General features: G+C 38.4%; 1 protein-coding gene across 3 annotated transcripts in view; it reads right to left on the bottom strand.

Moving 5' to 3' along the window:
- Nucleotides 1-23,249, bottom strand: part of THAP12 (THAP domain containing 12) — a 55,953-nt gene that overhangs the window by 19,740 nt on the left and 12,964 nt on the right. For all 3 annotated transcript variants that reach the window (XM_059930771.1, XM_059930773.1, XM_059930772.1), the window contains exons 2-6: nt 23,006-23,126; nt 19,514-19,621; nt 15,339-15,375; nt 12,029-13,823; nt 5,861-6,010 (exon numbers count right to left, since the gene is read on the bottom strand). In XM_059930771.1, the coding sequence (XP_059786754.1) occupies nt 5,861-6,010; nt 12,029-13,823; nt 15,339-15,375; nt 19,514-19,621; nt 23,006-23,126 (2,211 nt within the window). The remainder of the gene's footprint in view (nt 1-5,860; nt 6,011-12,028; nt 13,824-15,338; nt 15,376-19,513; nt 19,622-23,005; nt 23,127-23,249) is intronic.

Here is a 23,249-nt window from a genome sequence, read left to right as displayed (position 1 = left end):
GCCCAGGCAAGGAGAAGGGATGAGGTGGTGAGAGGCAGGGATGGACAGAGCTGGATGAGGCACAAGCTACTTTGTGATTTGCCCTTGGGCATTCATTCATTCAACACAATGAACAAATATTAAGTGCCTAGTGTTCGCCAGGCTCTTTGCACATTCTGGCTTGTGATACTGCAGGGTGTTGGTCAAGAGTGATGTGGATCTGGCTCTATGCGTTCTTGGGCAAGTTGCTTAACGTCTCTGAGCCTCAGTGATAGCATCAGCAATAAGGTCAATGTTTCACAAGGTTGTTCTGAGAATTATATGTTTATTTATGTAAATTGCTTGACACAATTCCTGCTAGATTACTGTTCACAGATATAATTGTTAAAGATAATAATAATCCTGACTCAATCCTGTGTGGGTAGAGCCAGGGCTCCAACAAGCCTTGGAGTCCAGGCCAGCAATCCAGTTCCTTCATCTGAGAGCTGAAAAAACTGGGACCAGAGAAGACAGAGGAGGAACAGGAACAGATCCCTGGCCAGGGGCTTTCAGGGCACTCTTTCCATCTGAGCTGTTGTTTTTCCCTAAGTTTAGAGCCTGCAGAGCAGGCATGTATGCCGATTCGCCAAGTACTCCTCTGGGGAAAGTGGTATGTAAAGCTGGGGCGCAGTTTGCACATAACAGTGCAATAAAGGCGACTTCCGGGATTCACAGCTGAGGATGTACTTAAGATGCAATCCACTGCTGGGCCTGCAATATTCTGCTCTGAGCACCTCCTCTCTCTGGCTGTCCCTTCTGCTGAGTTACAGCCTGGCCCAGGAGAGTTTATTACTTCAGCCCCAGAACATTCTCTTACTGGAGTTTGAGGCAATAATAATGATACAAGTGTATTTGTAAGATTTTCCAGATTCCATCGTGCTGTCATATCCTTAATTTCATCTGACCTCCACAACATTTTTTAACAGATGGAGAAACTGAGGCACAAGGAGTTAAGTAAATTATCTGAGGTCCTGGTACCAGTCAAGGTATTTTCACAAACTCTAGCATTTATTCGATTACTTAAAATAAAAGCGGAAACTCACTAGGTGCCTCATGGAAGCCAGTCTCCATTCGAAATGCTCTACCAACATTAAGTCCCAGTAACCCTCACAAGCACCCTCTGTGGCAGAAACTTACTATTCTTTCCCAGATGACAGAGGTCAAGTAACTGACCCAAGGATACACAGCTCTAGCAGGTGGCAGAGCTAGGGTTCAAATCCAGATAGTTGGGCTCCATAATCCCCATTCTTAATCTCTATGTCAGGGTTTCTTAGCCTTGTGCTATGGACATTTGGGGCCAGAAAAGCCTTTGTTCTGGGGGCCTATTCTGTGCGATGTAGGATGTTTAGCAGCATGTCTAGGCTCTACACACTACATGCCAGTAGCTTCCGTACCACCACTGCCACCATAGTTGTGACAACCAAAAATGCCTCCAAACATTGCCAAATGTCACTTGGTGGGTAAAATCGCCTCTGGTTGAAAACTACTGCTCTGTTACGCTATTCTAAAATGATAATATGTATAGTTTTTGTTTTTTTAATATAGCAACCTCTGATTTCAGACAAAATATGTTCTGTAGACCTCTTTCCAAAACGAATCAACATTCAGATTCAAACAACCTTAACTGCTCACCTCCAATGCCCAGGCAATTTATAGACCATGTAAAAAATGAATTGATGCTTAGGAAAATCAAGCAACTTGCCCAGAATAAAAAAGCTCGTTATGTGGCAGAACAAGAACACGAACATCAGTCTCAAGGTCCACATGACAAACTTTTCTGGTAGTATTCATTCTAAAGTGACATATTCTGTATTTTCTCAATTCTAAGATATGCTTTCTCCCCACAATTTAATAGTTTTGAAATTGAGATGCAACTAAAACCAATATTTGTTTACATAGAAAATTTTTTATTCTCCCCAAAGCTGCTATTTAATTAAAATTGTGTCTCATAACTAATAGCCTCTTAGAATTGAGAATTGAGGGCAGGAGCTGTGAATGTGGGAGATGCTGATGGAGTCAGATGGGAAGGAAAGACAGAGCAGTAGCCCTTCCTGTACTGGGATGTTGCCTGGTCCTCTGTGCCAGCCGTTCCACCAAAACTCTGCCTCCTTCCCTGCTCACCCCTATCCAGCCTTTGTAACCTAGCTCATACCACACTCCTTCAAGAAGTCTTTCCAGGTCCTTTGGCATGAAGCTCACCCTTTCTAATTTCACCTAGAGGCTTTTTTTTCTTTCAGAGCATTTCAGGGACATGATAGAACATATAGCTGACTAAACACTTTCTCTTTAATCATGGGTGATATTAGCATCCTTGCTTTACAGATGAGAAGACTGCGGCCCAGAGAGGAGCAGCAACTTGCCTAGCCTCTCTCTCAAGGGCAGGGAAGAGAAGTGAGTCTCCAGGCTCTTCATATCAGTACCCAGGCTTGTTCTGGGATAGTTAACCATAACCAGCTGGTTAGCAGTCAGGTTAGCAGAGACTTTCCTTTGGAGAAAGTATTATTCCACGCTGTGGTGAGGTTTGACCATGACTGCACAATAAACGCTGTGGTATCTGTGCTCAGAGTGGAAGTGGTTTGCCTAAGGCCCCACAACTCCCAAGTAGCAGCCCTCAGACTGGGTCTCCTCACACCAAACCTCTGCTCTTTCCCCTGTTCCTTACTACTGGCTTGTCCAACCTTCTCTCACTCCGATGCTTCCAGCTCCTGGGCAGGCCTGCATCCACTCTCACGAGCAGGAAAAGGACAGCAGCTCTTCCAGGCCTCCCTCAGAGAACGAGCACCCACATCCCTGCTCTCATGATGTCACAGGGGTTGTGGTCTGGCCCCTCCAGCATTGCCCACCAATGATCTAACTCTTCTAGAGCTGGCTGGATTCGAATCCTGCATCCAGCACAGTGACGAGCACAGGACCCTGCCCAAGCCCCAGACTCCAAACCAGAGAGCAATAGGGCTGCAGGAAGTCCCCGTGATGGTGCATTTTCACAAGTCAGTTGGGGACGACCCTGCCAATCTTACAGGTTGTTATGAAGACTGGAATGACAATGTCTGTGAAGACCCTTTATGCACTTTCAAGTGCTGTGGCAGGGTTGGGGCTGGCTGTGCAGTGTATGCAAGGACACAGGCTCTGGCTTTAGACAGACATGGACTGTGCGACTGCGGGCAAATAATTTCTTTCAAATTCAGTTCTCTCATGGGGATAATACATCAACCTCATCAAAATATGAGTCTTAAATGAGAATATACGCATAAAGCATCTCACACAGTGCCTGGCATACAGGAGGCACTCAATAAATATTAAATTCCTCCCTAAGTATAAGCATCATTACATGAAGCACAGCAGAAATCAATACTTTAATTCTATTATTTAAGCACACTGACAAATCTCATGCTATGGGTAGGGACGCTAACCCCAAATGAGCACTGAGATCACCAATGACTTTAAAGCACCAGCAACCACCCTTGTGTTTAGTCATCTGTCTTCCAGGGGGACTACAAAGCTGGAAAAGGAACTGCAGTCCAGAGGAAAACGCCACTATGTAACGGAGGTAAATTAACAATGTACATCTCCCTCTCCACGCTGTTTCAGGTCTGATCCCCTTCCCTATAAAAAGGCTGGAGCTGAGACACAAGAAGGTTCTGAAGAGGGCAATGAAAATTATATGGGTTGTGGTTTGAGAAGGGAAGGAAGAGAAGAAAAAAACAAGGCAGAAATTACTTGACATGGAAAGGAAGGGGTAAGACAGGTGATAAATAGGGTATTATATGGCAGGGGAGGGTGGTGAGTCACATGCCAAGGTTGCTATTGTGGCAGGGCCTGGGGGGACCAAAGGGATCATGTCTCAAGACCTGGAACACTTTGGAAGAAAGATTATACAAATCACAGACATTACTAATTATGATTAACAGTGACCAATGTGGGGTTTGCTTTTTTAGTTCAACCATGTTCTCTCATTTTCTAAACATGCTCAGAAACTGCAGGCCAGACTTCACCACACACCTCACCTTTGAAAGGCTCCATTCCTATGGCCAGTTCACACAGACAAGGGGTTGAGGTTCAGCATTTCTTGGAGGATTCCCCTGACCAGAGGGTGATGGCCAACTCCTGAGTGGGAATTTCAAGGGTTTTCATGGATTGGCCCCTAGCTGCCTTTACATCTTTATCTCCAGTTGCTTTCCCCTTCCCTCAATCTTCCAGCCACTCTGAATTTCCCATTGGTCATAGAACACATCATTTGTCCATTCATTCAACAAATATGGAGCACCAGCTACCTGCCAGGCACTATTAAAGGCAATGGGATACAACCACAGCAAACACTACAAGGTCCCAGCCCTTGTAGAACTTATATACTAGTGCAGGAAGTCAACTTATTTCTAGAAAAGGTAAGCTAGTTTCAAAAGCATCATCAGAGAAAGCTGCTCTGTGGAGATAATGTTTAAGCAAAGATCTGAATGACGTGAAAAATGAGCTAGGAACTAATTGGGCTAACAGCTGTCATGGCACAGCAAGTGTAAAGGTCATGAACAAGCTTCTCTGAATGTGCCTGGTGAGTGGGAGCAACAAAAAAGACCGTAGTAGCTGGGCAGAGTGAACAAGAATCAGACTAGGAGATGTGGCCAGGGGTAGGCATGGACTAGATTGCGTAGGGCCTTAGGGTCATGGTCGGAGTTTGGATTCTGGCCTAAGACCACTGGAAGGGTCTGAGAAAAGGAGGTTCATGATAACTCTGCCTGTTACATGGAAAACAGACTTGGAGAAAAAGACAAAGTGAGAGGTGATAGTGGTTTGAACTGAGGTGGTAACAGCAGAGGTGGTGAGAAGTAACTGGGCACAGGTGATGGGGATGCACTTGCAATAGACACTTGAGCTGGGCCTTGAAGAATCAGCAGCCTAACAACTTGCCACCAGGGCCAGTGACTTATCTTTGCAGCCAAAACACTTGGAATAATGCTTGGCATGATGTGTGTTAAATGGAACTGGAAAAGTAGCAACAAATCTTTTGGAAGAAAAATATTTTCATGTAACTGATCTTGAGTTTTCCATTTCAGAATGCTATACAATCCTTCTGAAAATGAGAAAAATAAATACATTGTAGAAAATAAGGAAAAATTTTAATCCCCACCACCTAGAGACAAACATTAGTATTGTGGTGTACTTCCTCCCACCCCAGTCTTTTCACACAGATTTTTTTCAAAAGGTGAGGATTTCCACTCTGAGAGACAAACATTAGTATTGTGGTGTACTTCCTCCCACCCCAGTCTTTTCACACAGATTTTTTTCAAAAGGTGAGGATTTCCACTCTGAGGGGCAGCCTGCTCTACCAGCAACAGTTGGTCGGGTTGACTGCCACTCCACAGCTGAATGGCCTTTTACAAGTCACTTTCAGATCCATAAAATGAGGATAGTAACACCTACTGCCTCAGGTTACTGTGAGCCTAAATAAAATGATTCATACAAAGTACCTAATATGATGCTTGGAACATAGTAAGTGCTCAGTATATAGTAGCTGCTATTAATAAAAGGAAGTCCAAATCCCACAAGGCACAATTATAAGGAAAGCTTTCAACATCTCATTTTTTAGGAAAAAGGCTTTGAAAACCCACACTCTAACCACATGTACCCTTCCAAAGAAAAATAATCATACCAAGAATAGGAATTTGCCAAATAAGATGTAGCAATACCAAATATTTTTAAAACCAAAATTTTACAGTATGCAAAACAGCAGTGTGCCAAGAACTAACCCCAGACCCTGGCCTGTTTAATAAACCTCTCTCCTATAAAGCTGACATACTTACGGGATTACTGTTTACATTAATAAGTTTGAAGGGTGGACACTGCTCACCTGCCAAGAAATGATTCTTTCAGGCTTTCCATCTTCAGTTTCGTCTGTGTGGTAGGACAGAGCACAGCACTGTTGGGACACTTCTGTTCTCCCCTGGCCTCTGCCACCACCGAGTGGTGTGATCCTGAGCAAGCTGTCCTGTCTAGTCCTCTGTAAAATGAAGCGTCATCTGTATAACTCTACTGCTCTAAACGCTACCATGCAGATTTTAATTTAATATGTATAATACTGGTTTAAGGAAGAAGTATCACATCTTAATTGGGTATATTGAAAGCCTTAAATAGCAGGTGATGACTGGAGACACGAGCATGTCTCACACTTTTCTAAGATCTAGCTAGGGCATCACCTCCTCTAGTCACTCAGGGCCCTCCCTTCACACCGTGGGTTTTCCGCCAGCTAGGGTGACCATACGTCCTGGTTTGTTCCAGACAGTCCTGCTTTATCTGTTGTTCTGGCGTAACTAATAATCATACCCTTACACTATCAAAAGTGTCCCGGTTGGGATGATCAGTGATAGGATTCCCCTACCCTTAGCCCTGCTCCTGGCAGCTCCTGGCTTGCATGTCTGGCTCCGCCATGTGACTGAGCTCACTTGAGGGTGTGGGCTCAGTCTTACCTTTGCATCCATGGCATGGGATTCATCTCATTCATCTTTGTATCCATGACCCTAGCCTCATGCCTGAGGCTAAATTTAGATTAAGCACCACAGGCATTCAATACAATATTTGAAATAAGAATGAAAAGCAAATATGAGACAAGGAATTAGATTTGCAATTCTTTACATCACGTTACAATCATGGTTCCACCTTTCACTAGCTGTGTGGCCTTCTAATTGTTAGGTTTTCACCTGAAGAAAATACGGATAATATTACCTTTTTCATAGGGTGGAAAAGTTTAAATGAGATAATTCAGGTAACGTGCTTGAGCACAGCGCTGGAATACAGCGAGCACTCTCCCTACCAGCAGCTGCTACCAGACAATGATGAACACTCCCCCTGCTGCTGCAACTCTGCTCTAAGAAACGTAAACCAACACCTAACAAGCATCCAGTAGGCACTCAGTAAGTGTGCACTGAACGAATACTTGGTCTTATGCTAGACCAAGCTGGCAGCAGACCAGATTCTTGGACTACAAAATGCATTAATCAAAATTACAATTTAGTGGGACTTCCCTGGCGGTCCAGTGGTTCAGACTCCGTGCTTTCACTGCAGGTGGCACGGGTTTATTCCCTGGTAGGGGAACTAAGATCCCACATGCCGCCGCCAAAAAAAAAAAAAAAAAAAAAAAAAAAAAAATTACAACTTAGAAGTCAAAAGGTTTGACTCTTCTAAGTCCAGTTTAAATAATAAAAGAAAACCGCACCTCATATCCACAAGAACAGAACATACAACACAGCAGCACTATCTGGCCATATCCTAGACATGTTAATTAACAGCATTTAAACTTCATCCTTGTTATAACTATGACCTCTTTTAAAAGTTATTTTTCTACAAGCATGCCAACTTGGATATTTTGGTCCATCTCTTCTCTTTTTGAACTGTCAGCCTCTCAAGTTTTATGTGATTAATGTATATAGAGAAAATTAGAAAAGGCTTCAGATTGAGTCAACAGTAGTTTTCTTTATCCCTCAATTACAATATCCTCTTTGCAGTATATCCTTGTTGAACATTTGGAATGAATTAAGACTTTAAACTTCCAGATGTTTAAACTACTACTGTAAATTCAAACTCATTAAAAAGGGCAGATTTACTACCTCTACTTAATTTTGAAGTCTGTTGTTCACCCTGTCCGAATAACTTATGAAACCAAATACAGTGGCAGGTAGTGTATTCTATTTATATAGTATTCACGGTGAGAAATAAGGGGCATTTTAAAAGGTCTGGAAATTAACTGCCATTTTAGCCAACCTATAGATCACACTTGTTTCTAAGCTAGTAATTGTTTCCTGAAACTGATCTAGTAGAGATTTTTATGCTAATCTGTACTAAAAATTACTTTGCTTTTTCTGGCCACAAAAAGCTGGCTACAGAGGAGCATTTGATTACAGCAAGGAAGACAGCTGCATCCACTCTAGTGCAGTAAATGGACCTGGAGCTACAGCCCTTTGTGGTAGTGTCTTGGCAGCCAAACAAAGGTGGCAGCATTTCTACACCTAGTTTGCAAAGTCTCAGAAGTTTCAGGCTTCAGTTTTTTTGTTTTGCAAGGAACCCACATTGACTATAATGAGCACATTTTAGAGATGCTGTGCTGAAAGTTGGCAATGGATAAAGCAAGAACATAAAAGAAGCCTATTCCTAAAGCAAATATTTCTCTTACAAACCTTAAGAATGAAGTGGCTTTCATAATCAGTTTTAAGATTTAAGGATTGGATTGAAGTACCTGGCTCTGGCACTTAATAGCTATAATTCTGGGCAATTCATTTACTTCTGTGAGCTTGAACTTCTCAACTGAAAAATGGGGATAATTCTTGCCTGAATTTTTCTTAGAACTTGAATGATACAATCAAGGTAATTTGTAAGCTCTAGAGTATCATATAAATATTAATAAACACTGCAAGTACAATTTTCCTATGTTTTATGAATTATTCACTTTAAATAGCACTTAAAAAGTGGCTGTCCCTAATATGAAACAAAAACCAGATCCAACGAAGCTACTGCAGAGGAACTGGCCACAAGAGGAGGGGGCAGTGGGGGGTCTCTTTCAACTACTATTTACTTCAAGGGGCCATTGTTAAGAATTAAATAAAAATTACATAAAATTATTAATAACGCATTTGTTCTCATCAATTTACAGGTAACAAATCCTATGTTAGGCTTCAGCTTTTTTTCCCCCAAAATGAGAGTGGATATGTCAAAAGCAAAAATTCCTCCAATTAGGGCTTCCCTCGTGGCGCAGTGGTTGAGAGTCTGCCTGCTAATGCAGGGGACACAGGTTCGAGCCCTGGTCTGGGAAGATCCCACACGCCGCGGAGCAACTGGGCCCGTGAGCCACAACTACTGAGCCTGCGCGTCTGGAGCCTGTGCCCCGCAACAAGAGAGGCCGCGATAGTGAGAGGCCCGCGCACCGCGATGAAGAGTGGCCCCCCGCTTGCCACAACTAGAGAGGGCCCTAGCACGGAAACGAAGACCCAACATATCAATCAATCAATCAATCAATCAATAAATCTTTAAAAAAAAAAATTCCTCCAATTATATATATTAAATCTTGAATGTATTTCCTAGTTATCCTTTGAAAACTGTTTAGATATGATACAGAAAAATTTTAATAGTTATTTATTTGGCTGTGCCGGGTCTTAGTTGCAGCCTGCGGGGTCTTCATTGCCATGTGTGGGATCTTTAGTTTCGGCAAGTGGAATCTAATTCCCCGACCAGGGATCAAACCTGGGCCCCCTGCATTGGGAGCGCAGACTCTTAACCACTGGACCACTAGGGAAGTCCCCACAATTTTTTTTTAAATCGCACAAGGATTTTATAGATACCCTAATGTGTTATTTTCTTTTCTTTTAATTTCAATAATCTGATCCACTTAACTATAAGGTATGTGTGTGTGTGTGTGTGTGGTTATAAATAAGTACAATTGTAGTCCTATGGGCCAACCCTAGGCTGTAAGCTCTGTAAGAAAGTGCATGTTATTGCCAGCACTTAACCCAGAAGCCTGGCACACAGTAAGCATTCAACTAATACTTGAGGAATAAACAGTCACTACATCAACCTCTTTCTAACTATCTAATCTTGCAAAAATGATAATCAGTTTCATCTATGGGGAGACTACCATTGACTCAATCTATCTTCAAAGACCAGAGTTTGTGAAGATGCTTCTTAACAAATTAGGGTTTTCAAGCTTTCAATAAATTCTCAAATTAACGTTGAGAACATACAGATTATAAAAACAAGTGGTGGGCACCTTTAAAGCTTAACCAATGCTTGCAGCATGAATGTTTTGGATAAATTAGTATAGTAGACTGAAAACAGGCCCTATTTTATAGCTCCGCCCATCAAGACAAGGAGTCTATTATCCTTACCCCTTCTGGGCCAGCCTCGTGACTTGCTTTGACCAAAAGATGTGGTGAAAGTGACGTTCTGTGAGTTCTTGAGCCCAGGCTTTGAAGCTATTGCCTTTGCCTTCTTGGTACTCTGAGACCACCATGCCATAAGCCCAAGATAAAAGACCACATGACAGGCCCAGCTGTCCCATCTAGGCCCCCAGCCAATCTACCAACTGAATGCAGAGTCCAGATGAGACCAGCAAAAGAACCACTCAACTAAACCACAAAACTGTAAACTTTTTTTTTAAGCCACTAAGTTTTGAGACACCAGTAAGTAGTAATAGATAACTGATAATAAATTATCTAACCCTCATAGCACAAGCTTAAGTGTGGTTTTATAGTTGAGGAAATATACCCAGATTATATAATCTGCCAAGGTCACACCACTATTAAGTGTCCTAAGAACTGTATGCAGCTATTAAAAGGCCAGCTCTGTGTCTCCTTTTCTGTCATCCTGCCATCATGAACCGGATCAGTTCTTTCTGTCAAGGACAGAGGCACCTCTTAGAGCTCTGGATATAAGATAAACTCTGTTATCTTTTTTATAGCCTGCATGGGAAATGTGTCCTGATTTGACACATCTGCCGGTTTTGTCCACACCAGGGAAATGCACTGTTATCAGTAAGACCCAGCACTCCGCAAATATACCCCCATCCTGTTTTCTGAAACTCAAATAACACTAACTTATCCCAACATAAAATAATGCAATGACATCTTTGCAATATTCATTCATTTACATTTTAGCCAGCAACAATTATGCAAACACTAACAATTTATATCAGGGGTCATACAGCATATAATACTTAAAAAGTTAGATAAATCTTACATTTAATAATTTCACAATTAAAATGGCTTTTTTTATTCCCCCAAGTAGTAAACCATATACCAAAAGAAAAAAAAAAAAAAAAAAAGACCTTATCTTCAATTGTGAAGGTGATAAATACTTTTGAAAAGAGAATTTACCACAAGAATCTGTTTTGTCCCCATCAAAAACAATGTACCTGAACTTTAAACAAAATTCACATTTTATTTAGGTTGAAATAAACTATACAAAATTGATTTTCTTCACCAAAAATAACAGCAATATTTTCTGTATTATTCCTAGATAAACCACAAAACACTTATTTTTGTAGGTTTTCTAGGTTTTGCTTGTAAATCAAGATGAGGCAGTAGATATAGTCATGGAAAAAGACAGAAGAAAACAGACTAATCAGTTGTCAGTATCCATGGTCTCTGATCCTGTCTTGACCATGAAACAGAAGTGTTCAACATATACCTGTCAAAAAGCTTATGAAGATGTAGGCTCAATAGAGGAATGTAAACAGCAACAATCAGATGTGGAACAACAATGGCAGGCTCTTCCATTCAAACTTTAACTATAACTTGTTCCTTCAACTGCATTTGATAAAGGCAAAATCTACACTGAAATCCTTGTTTGGCGAGCTCACGTTTCTCTTACAGCCTGATCATTTTAACGGTCCCTTACAGATTTTTAACAGCATACTTAAAACTCCTACTATTCAAAGGTCAGTCATGAGCTTCATTGTAATGTTTTATAAAATGTATTCCTTCCTCCCATACCTCCTCAAAATTTATTTCTTCAAAGAACTGATAACTAAGTACCTGACAATTGGATCCACAGTGACAAATGTTATATCTAAAATGACTTAATACAATTCAAACTAATACAATTTCAAAGTGCCATTAGCAGAGATCACACAGAGTGTAACATGGTACTTTCAATGCTATCTTCTGGTCTCCAAAGCATGGGACAGTTAGGTCTCCAAAGCATGGGACTTCAAACGGGCCATATAAACAGGCAGATTATCAATGACTAATGTACTCAATGGGAGGCCTACAGGTCAAGATATTCAGTGATTAAGTGGCCTACGTACACCTTACAACTTTTCTGTAAGATATTTTCAAATTTCTTACAGATTTTTTCAAATATCAAATATAAGAGAAAGCCTATTTTAAAAGTCTCTTAGGTATTTTCAATGGTTTCTGAATTATCTGCAGGAAGCTCTGACTTACTTGTATAGAGTTTGATATATGTATCCACCATTAAATCCAAATCATGTTTTATATCAAAATTTATGTTAAGCAAAGCCAAGTTACTTGACCTTTGGTCTGTCAAAGTGTTCCTCAGGTATGCTTTGAGACGCTTTCGTCCATTTTCATAGCGTTCATTCTCAACCTTCATCACAGGAAGAATACACAGGACCTTCAGCAATGCATAAACATTAGGGAAAAACTTGATGTCTGGCAGATGAAGGGCTTCATAAATAGTGGATGGAAGTTCTATATCTTTCCCTCTGTGTTTCCACTTGATTCTCCAACAATGCAGCTCAGCAGAGAGTGTGTCAGGATTAGGTAAATCACTTCTGTACATGTCAGCATGATGTTCCTCTGATGTATTGAATTTAAGCTGTCCCATGACAGAGGGTACCAGAGATAAGCATTTAAGAGCTTTGAGGTGTTGTTCTGAGAATATATCTTTCAGTTCCTGAATAATGTGTTCCACTGCTGGAACACTTAGAGTTTCTTTATAGTAACTCTCAGAGGTTAGCTGAGATTCCAGGTTACTGTGCTGAGCTCTGCGAAATTTCCCTGGGAGTTTCATCTGAATATCAAGTTTGGCTGCCAAATTTGTGGCTTCCTCAAACCAAAATTCATGATAAACTTCAATATTTTCCATCACTTCATTTAGTGAATGCAGCACTGCAGTCAAACTACTGGCTGCAAAGAAGACATCAGAAGTTTGCCCCTGAAGATTTTTCCCAAAGGCTCTTGTAAAAGATAGAACATTTTTAAGAACAACAATGGTAACGATGAAGTCAAAATCTGTTACTGCACTACAGAGTACAAATGCTCGGCCAGCTATACAGTTATTCCATCTAACATTTGTGTCACTATTTATACCATCTAAACATAAAACAAGTGCTTGTAGGAGGTCCACTAAGATTTCAAAAGCATCATGCCTGCCTGTCCACTGAGAATGGCAAATTTCCTTCAGTTCTTTGCCCCTTTCGTCATTGTTCTGAAATAGGACAGAAATTACATTGTCAAGCTCTAAAAGCAGTTGTGGTGATCGATGGAAAAAAGAACAAACTTCCTCAATTGTTCCTAACGCAACAGATACTCCAATAACAGGCACTGATTTTGCCAACCACATATTTAAGGCACAGGAAGAGCAGAGTGTGTAGATCGCTTGGGGATATTTCTCTAAAAGTCTAGAAGCAACAACTTTCATTTTGGAAGAAAATCCACTGGACACAATGTAAGCCTGGCCACGACAGTACTCCATGTTTAATCCCCACTTCTCAGTTATCGTAGTGTGAAATTTCACAGCCAAAATTTCTGCATCAGCTTCATAAGGCAGGAAGCCCACAAATTCCTCTCTCAGGTTGTGAGCTTCGTCAACAAACCTCACCAACACAGGCAGGTGCTCTTCCCCTGCTATGTCCACCACATCGTCAGTGACGATGGAAAAGAAGTGAGAGTCTCTCACTTCCCTGAGGGTTTCTTCCCGAATGCAGCTCTCACAGATCTCTAGCATCTGTTTCTGCTGTGTTTTTGAACAGAACAATGTGTTAACTGCTGTTGTCTCAAAGCGCTTTCTCAGAACCTCTTCACCAGAATTGATCCGGCACTCCAGCAGTGCTTGAAAGTTATCAGGAGTAAACAGACCTTCTGGGATTTCATCAGCTTCATGTCCATCCAGAGGTATGTTCTGTTTTCCCATAAGAATCAAAATTTCAAATAAAGATTTTAAGTATTCTTTATTTTCCTTCTCTTCAAGGGTTAAAGGTAAAATGTCTCCATCCTGCTCTTCACCCCCTTCTTCTGCACTGGGGTTCTGAGCATTGCTGTTGTTTATTTCCTTATGTTTTGGTTCCTGTTCAGAAGTTTCATCAACTGGAAAACAAAGAATTAATTTTATAAACAGGCTCATAAGGAATCATACTAACAAAAAAATTACATTTTTGATTGGTTGCATATTTAAAATCCACAAATTCATTCATTCAACACTCATGGGGTACCTACTGGACCACAGACTAGGATACACAGGTTAAAATAAGATACACTCTAGTGGAGGAGACAAACACTGTGAATGGATATATTTTAATCCTGTATGTCAATGCTATCATGAGAGGAACAATTTCTTATAAACTTAATAAGGCACATCACATATACAGAGTAATAAAAGATAGTCCATGTCCTCACAAAACGGAAGGGGAAGAGAACTAATATTTACTGAGGCACTGCGTTGGCATTTTATACGTAGCTCACTGCTCCCTGTACAGGCACGTGATATCAACCCCATTTGACAAATGAGGACAGTAAATAATTGCCCAAGGTCACAGATGGAGGTGAAATTTAAATCCAAGCTTCTCTAGCTCCAAGGTACATGCTGACATTGTTTCTATCAAACCATTAATCTATACTTTTATATGGGAGATGAGACAATACAATATAAAGCATATTCGTGCAATTTTTAGGGCTATATTAGAATATTAGAAATCTTAGCCTAATCTCTTCATATTTGGATGGGAAAACTGCAGCCCTGAGGTTAATAAGGGTCCTGACCATAGTCATACACACAACCCTGAAAGTCCTGGCCCCTGTGGTCCCTTTAGGTTCATTTTTTAACCATCATGGGTTATTAGACGCTCCAACAACAAAATGAGTGTGTAGTTCCCCCAATCTGGCACCCTGTTTCAAGGCACTGCACAGACTATCTTTCCCTCCTTTCTTTGCCTGAGTCCATGTCTCATCATCTATAAAGGGGGAAAATAATAGTACTTTCCTCAGGGCTACTATGAGAATTACATGAATTAATATAAGTAAAGCACTTATAATAATGACTTGGCACACAGTAAGCACTCAATAAAAAAGTTATGTTAATAATAATAGCAGTAGTAGGAGGAGATAGGAAAGGAAGAGTAATAGTAATAACTGACAAGAACAGAAAAACCTTCCAGTCCTCATTCTTTAGTGACACAGCTCAGGCATCAGTACCTGGAGAACAGCTATTGTGACTCCTACTCTCTGTAAGCCCAAGTGTCTCAACAGCATTTATTCCTTAAATATTTACCAAGAACTTAGTATGCACCACACATTGGGTGGACAGAGATTCTGCTCCTTTCTTTCCCTACACTAGGACACTCTGCCTGTGTGCCTGCCATCCTGACCACACTGGGAGCACCTAGTGGAGAGAGAGAAGGCCAAGTGCATGCCATAGTGGCACTCAATAAAGACAAACTAAGACTTTATCTCACAGACAATTCCAGACCACAGGACAATGCCTACCACACTCTTACATCATTCTCACAGTAGGTTTTTGGACATAAAACATATTTATTTGTCCTTACCAGGTCTAGGCCTTTTAAAAAGGCATTCAGAAGTTGAGTCATTAACACTATCACTTACTTTTTTTCTGTTTCAGTGTCCTGATTTCATCTTCACTCTAAATGACAAGAAAAAAAGAAAAAAATATATTTGAGAAAACTGAACTCTAGTATTATCATCACAGACTCACAAGTAAAAAGCATATTATGAGTCAAATTTAATTCTTTCTTTCTTTTTTTTTTTTGGCATGCAGGATCTTAGTTCCCTAACCAGGGATCAAACCCGTGCCCCCTGCAGTGGAAGCGCAGGGTCTTAACCACTGGACCACCAGGGAAGTCCCAAATTTAGTTCTTTCAAGAGCATGAATTCTTCATAAAGAAAACATTCTTCAAACAGACAGATGACAGGAAAACTGGAACAATAATTTGTTAATGACTCCAAGTTTATAATAAAATACTAGAGGGTAAAGAATACATCATTTAACTTACTTTTATACCTATATCATCATAATTTAGGGTTATAAGTGTGTATTGGCTAATATTGATAAAAGGCATGAAAGTATATGATGGCATTTGAGGTCAAATCCAAGGGGCCATAAACCATGCCCCCCGCCCAATCTAACCCCAGGGATTGCCATGTAAAAGGGAGTTGCTGGATCCCCGAACCTAACACAAAAGCTATGAGAAATCTCTGGGAAGCAGAAAGTGACAGGGCCAATATGGAAGAGAAATGGATACATACAGCATAGAGAGCCAAGTGGCATATACAGGGTTAGACTGAGGAAGAACTTTTCAATTATGTCCTTTTCTCTCCCTCTAACCCACTAGAATTCTTAGATCATAACCCATCCCATTACTATTGTGGGGCATGAAAGCAGCAGTACCAGTGACAGCTGGAGACGTCACGGTGCCTGCTGGGTAGCACGGGACATGATATTGATAACAAGAATGTCAGCAGGTTAGCCAATCTGGAACATTCCCTCCTTATCCTATGGGCTGTGGAGTTACAAGGATGGCATATCTGGAAGAGTGTGCCTGCTGTAAGATATCTGAGGTTCCTTGAGGAGCAGAGCAGGGAAATGGTAGCTACAGGATGGGAGGTGGTTGAGCTCTTCACCCCTGGTTCATATGACTAAGAAAAAAGCTGAGGTGGAAGACTGTTGTTGTGTAGTATCAGCATTCAACTATAAGAAGTCTCAGAAAAAAACAAATAAATAGAGGAGAAGAAATGCATGAAGAAATAAAAACTGAAGATTTCTCAGAACTTTAAGATGCACGTCTGGATAAGAAAAAAACCTCCCATCTAGATACAGTTTAGCGAAATTTGAAATATCAAATGTAAAGAAAAATGCTGAAGGCTGTGAAGGAGAAAAACGCAATCACCTAAAAAGGAACAAGAATCAGGCTGGCATCAGACTTCAAATACCAATAATGGATGCAAAAAAACTAGAAAGAATATCACATAGACTATACATACCCTCTATGCATCAGTTAACAACATTTGGGGGAAAAAGTTTTAAAAAATAAACCCATGTCTAGAAACTAAGAACAAAAATAATCTTATACTAAAGAAATAGGGGAAATTACAAAACACTCACAGATGAACAATAAAAGCGCTACATGTCTAAAATTGTAGGATACAGCTAAAATATACTTAGACATTTATAGCTTTGAATACACATAAATGAGTTTAAACATTCAAGAAGTTAAAAAAGAGCCAAAAAGTAAATCCTTCAAATCAAGAAGAAACCAATAAAACAGCTCACAAGTACGGCAATCAGTGATAAAACTCACTACTGTTTCTTCGAAAAGACTACTAAAGTAATTTTAGGAGCAGAGAAAGGCAAGCGTCCTAAAATCCTAGATGAATTTCATAAACTTTTGGAAACATATAGAACACAAGAAGAAAGAGAAACTAATAAACAGAAATGGTAATCAAAATATTCCCTCATTCACCCAAAGCTCTCTGATGGTTTTACCAAGTTCAACCTAACTTTCAAGAGCAGACAATAGCTACCTTATACAAGTTTTTCTGGAAAAATTAGGAGAGGGAAAAAAGAAAAGCTATCTAACTTATTTTATGAGGCTAAGAGAACCTTGATATCATAACTGGATAAAAGGAATACATGAAAAGAAATTATAGGCTAACACTTATAAATGCAAAACTGTAGATAAAATACTGACCAACTGAATCGAACAGTGTATGAAAATGAAGGGAAATATACTGCAATCAATTAGGGTTCATCACAGGAATGCAAAGATGGTTCAACAACAGAAAATCCAACAATGTTATTCACAGCATTAAAGAACGAAAAAAAATGAGAACTCAACAGATGCAATGAAAGTATTGATAAGTTCAACAAGTTATGATAAAAACTGTGAATGTGAGAACTAGAAGGAAATGAAGGGAATTTCTTTAACTTGATAAAAATTATCTAACAATACCAACAAAAATATCATACTTAATGGAACAAGGCAAGTGTACCAGCCGTGACATTACTGGGACTACTGAATACAGTACTAGAGATAATCTTGACTAAACAATAAGACAGGCTACAGAAAAAATTAAAATTGGAAGAACTGAAAGAAGAGGCAAATTTGTCCTTATTTGTAGATGATACAGTCAACTACATAGAAAACTCAGGAGACTATTAGAATTAATAAAAAGGGATCTTCAAAATTGGTGGAAACGATCTCTCAACCAGAAGTACATTATCTATATCAACAAAAACCATAAGGTATTTAGGAAGTAATTAATCTAAGGTAATTGGGAGATTGGGATTGACATATATACACTAATATGTATAAAACAGATAACTAATAAGAACCTGCTGTATAAAAAATAAATAAAATTAAATTAAAAAAAATTAATCTAAGGAAGGATGTACACGTTCTCTTCTAAAGAAGTGCAACAAAAACCCTGAAATTTTTTCAAATTTTTTACTTTTTGCACTCCTGAAAGTGTTTTAATAGTCTTTTCAAAGAACCAGTAGTTTTGTCAATGATTGCTACTACTTGATAGCTATTCTATTGGGCTTTTTCTTCTGTTTATGGATAGGACTAATTAACATTGGAAAAATATTAATTCAAAGTACTTACAATGAAAATCTCAACAGAATTTCTAGAACATGACAAAGGATTCTCAAATTCACATGGACAAATAAAGGTCTACAAATAGCTAAGACAATTTTGAAAGAGAAGAATTAAGAAATCACCCTTTTTGAAAATAAGATATAATATAAAGCGATGGTAATTTTAAAAAGTGTGGTATAGCTGTAAACAAACAAATCTTCCAATGGAACATAACAGAGTTCCCAGAAACAGCCTTGCATATATGTAAACTTGGTATATGACAGAGGTGGCATCTTACACCAGACGGATTAACAGACCATGTTGGGAAAACTTGATCTCTATAAAGAGAAAAATAAAATTAGATCTCTACTGGACACCACACATACAAATTTAAATGGATCACAGATCTAAATATGAAAGGTAAACAGAGAAGAAAATGAGGAAAATTGGACAGTTGTTATCTTAAAAAAGCACATAGTCAGTGGACTGAAATGACATATTAAGTGCACTAGCATGGATACAAAAGGGAGGGGAGGAAAGGAAATGGTAAGAATGGAAGAAGGAAAGAAAATAAACAAACAACGGGCTTCCTGGTGGCAATGATGACAGAAAGCAATGGTCTGAGGAGTCTGAGTAATTTAATTCTGTTCATTTGAGGTCAACAAAAAACAGGTAGGTTTCAAGGATATCAAAGGTTTATAAAAACATGCACAAAGATGCCACATACAGAGATTTAAAAGCTTTTTGTAAACCCTGTCAGTACTTAATAGTGATAGAATCCTTATTTCTAGTAAAACTACCCATGTCTTAACTTTCACTTATCCCTTTGTGCTGAATTCTGGAAATATACCTCAGCCCCACTTTCTTTACTACAAAAGAAAAGGTGGTTTTTTTTTTTTCTTCTTCCCTGGAAGAGAATGAGTTAGGAGCCTGTAATTAACAGCATACTTTGGCTCAAGTCAACGAGTATCAACTGGCTAAAGTTGAAGAAGATTTTCCAATGTAAATACTAAAACAAACTAATCATCTTATGTCCACACTACTTCAACAATAACCATAGCATTAATTTCCCATAATGCTACCTCTGAAGTAGAAAGTAACTTGGTTCAATTTTTACATGAATGCATCTGTATTTGATTTCATAATATTATAGAGGATAGGAAATCTGGAAGCACACTGACATACCAATTCTTTTATTCGTTTTCTGTGTCTACTGTGTGGATTATTCAAATGGCTGGTAAGATCAAATATTGTTGGTATTGCATTATCTCGAAGAACTGTCCTATAAGGGCTCTGAAAAAGAAAAATGTGTTAATTCAGAGACGGTCCTTAAGAATGTATCACACATAAATAAAATTCTAGTGTTAATGATTTCCCCAGTACTCCTTCAACTCCAATTCTAAAGTGTAGAGACTTGTAGAATGGATGATGTCAGTCCAGATCAGCTTATTATTTCTAACACTTTTTGCATTTGCCCTTCTGGCCATCTTACTACTATAAATGAAGGAACTGAATTGATGGTAGGCATAAAAAATAAAATGTATTTGCATTTAACATATATTTTTCTAATTCAATCTCCCAGCTACTTTTCTGTTCTTCCATGAGCCCACAAAACACAGCAGGCACAAAAGTTTCTCAAATAATCTATCCGCCTGTATGTTTTATAATAATTCTTCCTTCCTTTACCTGCTGTTCACTCCACTTTTGCTACTATTACTGAGAAGCATCAAGGCACCATGAAATAATATTGGACTAGGACCCAGGAGACCTAGGGGCTAGTCCAAATTCTACCAGTGACTCACTCTCAGACCCTGACTAAATCCTTTCCCTTTCTGGACTCAGTTTCCTCTTCTGAATAAAACTCAGGTACTGAATTAGATCAGTATTTCCCAAAATGAAGTTATTCACATACTAATGATCATAATGCTTGCCATTTCAGTTACACAACCATCTATACTTTTTCATAATCCACTCACTTTTTTAGTTAACATTATCTTAAGCAATAAAAACTATACAATAATGATTTGATGAGCTAGTTATATTTTTAACACATATTACAAAACTTCTAAAATAAAAATTGGTTCATGTGCCATCTGAAATCACTCATATACCACAAGTGATATACATAATCACACTTTTGCAAACACTGAACTAGGTATTTCTAAATTCCCTTCTAATTCTAACGTTCTTATCATTGAAGGATGACCATTCTCCATCTTAATTCCTCTTAGCCTAATCCAACCTGGCTAGAAGATGGATGCATACTTAGACGGTGACAGTCTTCCACAGCCAGACCAGAGGAGGTCAGGTAGGGACAAGAAGTTTATTGAGAGGTAGAGTAACAGATGAATAACTGCTACTACATTTCCCTAGCTAGTCCAAAGAAACAGTGCCTTTAATTTCTTCCCAAATTTGCACTGATAAAAACAAAATACACTTCAGTTTAAAAAGCTTTTGTGGGAGCAGTGATTGTTTCAAAGATGACTAATAAAGCGTATTCAAAGTATATGCCAAACAAAGATAACAATTCCTATGTTTTTGCACCCAAGGAAAGAAGGTTAGGAAAATATGATGGAAAAATATATAATTAAAGGGAACACACTATCTTAGGTTTCATCTGAAGAGTTGTTAAACACATTTGGGAAGAATTTCTATTTACAGTCAATATTTTCTAGTTCAATCCCCAAGCCTCATAGAAAACACAAAGAAGATAATCTATTTCTTAAGGATGTTCAGCTTCTAGTGTTGGGCCAAATATCCTGAGTCTACTACGGAGTTTGAATCAGGGATTGATTTTGGACACAATCAGTGAAGAGAACAAAAACTATACTATACCCTAAGTGTCTCATCTTTCCTACTTGGCAAACATCTCAAAAAGCAAAGATATCCACATACACAGTAAATTCTTGATATTTTACCAATTAAATAAAGAGAGGAGGGATAAAACATTGTAAAGACTTTAAAAATTCAAATAAAATTAATTTGCTACCAAGAAAAGATATTATAGACCAGAAAACAATATATGAATAAAAAACATGCAATTTTTTACATCTATTTATAAGTACACATGCCAATAAGGGTTATATTCAATTCATGTGCATGATAATTTTTATTCAGTATCAAGATTTAATCTTTAACTGCTGAATTAAGGTTTAAGCATAAAGTAATGATCTTACTCTAGCATCAAAGATAGTATCTGGCTTTCGTTGAACTAGCCACAAATGTTTACTGATGAGATCTTAAATGTCAAACTAATGAAGTCAAAACTCTTAAAACATCTGGGTATAAGTATTAGATAATCCAGATTTAACAGCAATATCTTCTACATGTGTAGAAAGAAAATGTCTCACATTTGCATTAATTGATCCAAGATTAAAGAATTATGTGGAAATTTAAAAAGCGAAAATAGTTCTGTTCTATGCTCTATGAACAAAAATATGAGTGAACTATATTTTATATTTCTCACATTAGTCTTATTGGAATTAACTAATTAAGAGACCATATTTATTAATAAAATAAAAATGTAAAAATGCATACGGCTTGCGTATTTAAAATAATTTGGGATATTTTTACTTAATGTCAAGAACATAAAGTTTGCCTTTTAAACATATGAAATCTCTTATTTTGATCATTATTACCCTCTTAACAAAGCAAGGCAAAAATATCCCTCAAATATTTGTGATTAAACTGTTGAACCGGAATTGGCTCACCTCCCAATGACTTCACAAGTATCTGCTTCAATTAATTTTGAGAAATAAAATAACCCAATCATTCTTTAGTTTTCTGATGCCTCTGCAAAATGTATCTGAAAAAAATATCAAAATAAATTGCTGCATAACAATATATAGTGTACCTTCAAATCAAGTTTATGTCTATCCCAATAACTGAGATGATACATGTTTTAATACCTAAACAAGAATATATTATTTGTTTAACAAAACTGTCTTCCTAACTAGTTTTTAAGTGTTTCAAGTCTGCTTCATTTCAATCAAATCTGTCCTATTTGTGCCTTTTATGAATCATAGCAATAACAGAATCACAGAGGGTTAAAAGTCTTAGACCTCAGGAATTATCTGATCTAATTTCTTCATTAGAAATTGGGGCTCAGAGAGGGGAAGTGACTTGGCCAAAATCACAGTTAACAGTAGCAAGGCTGAGAGAGTCAGGTTTTGATATGAAATTGCAAATTACTGACGGAAATGTTTTCTCACATTAATGGCATGATTTGCTTCCTGTTGTATCCAGCAAATAAAAATTAGGGTTGGTTCTAACAGTACGTACAAAACTTTGAAAACAAAGAGCTCTATTCCTTGATGAAGATTTCACTCATAAAAAAGCTCTAGAAAAGCTGATCCAAATAAAAATGCCAACTTTACTTTAAATATACACATTTATAATCATCTAAAATTTTCTGAAGGCTACAAAAGAAGTTTAAAAGTGGCTACCTCTGGTGAGTAGGAATGGGGCATCAGAAACAGAAGGGTTAAAAAAAAACAGGTTTTTAAGAACAAAATAGATACTATTAAGCTCCAAATTTGTCTTCATCTTAAAAAATAAAAAAGTGGCAGGGTGTAAGGATACTCTCCAACATTAATATATAAAGATTTACATTCCAACCAAATAGTGAGTAAGTGAGAGAATACAAAACAAAAAAAAACAAGCCCTCTGGTTACTTACAGTTCTACAGATCATAGAAGTCTCAAAGTGTTTGGCACACAATCGATAATGTTTATTTAGTTGATCAGGTGTTTTATCTTCTAAGTCTGCTCTCCTACAATTCTCCACCCACTTCTGGCATCTATAAAAGTAAAACCAAAATACAATAATGGAATATGAGCTCAACACTTAAATTTCAGCATTCAGTTTTAAGGTAAATATCTATTATGGACAATGGATTCCTGCTCCCCTATAACCAAAGAAC

This window comes from Balaenoptera ricei, chromosome 8 (assembly GCF_028023285.1).
Source record: "Balaenoptera ricei isolate mBalRic1 chromosome 8, mBalRic1.hap2, whole genome shotgun sequence".
Classification (NCBI taxonomy): Eukaryota; Metazoa; Chordata; class Mammalia; order Artiodactyla; family Balaenopteridae; genus Balaenoptera; species Balaenoptera ricei.
The sequence above is the reverse complement of the archived record's forward strand: the minus strand, read 5'-3'. Positions and strand labels throughout refer to the sequence as shown.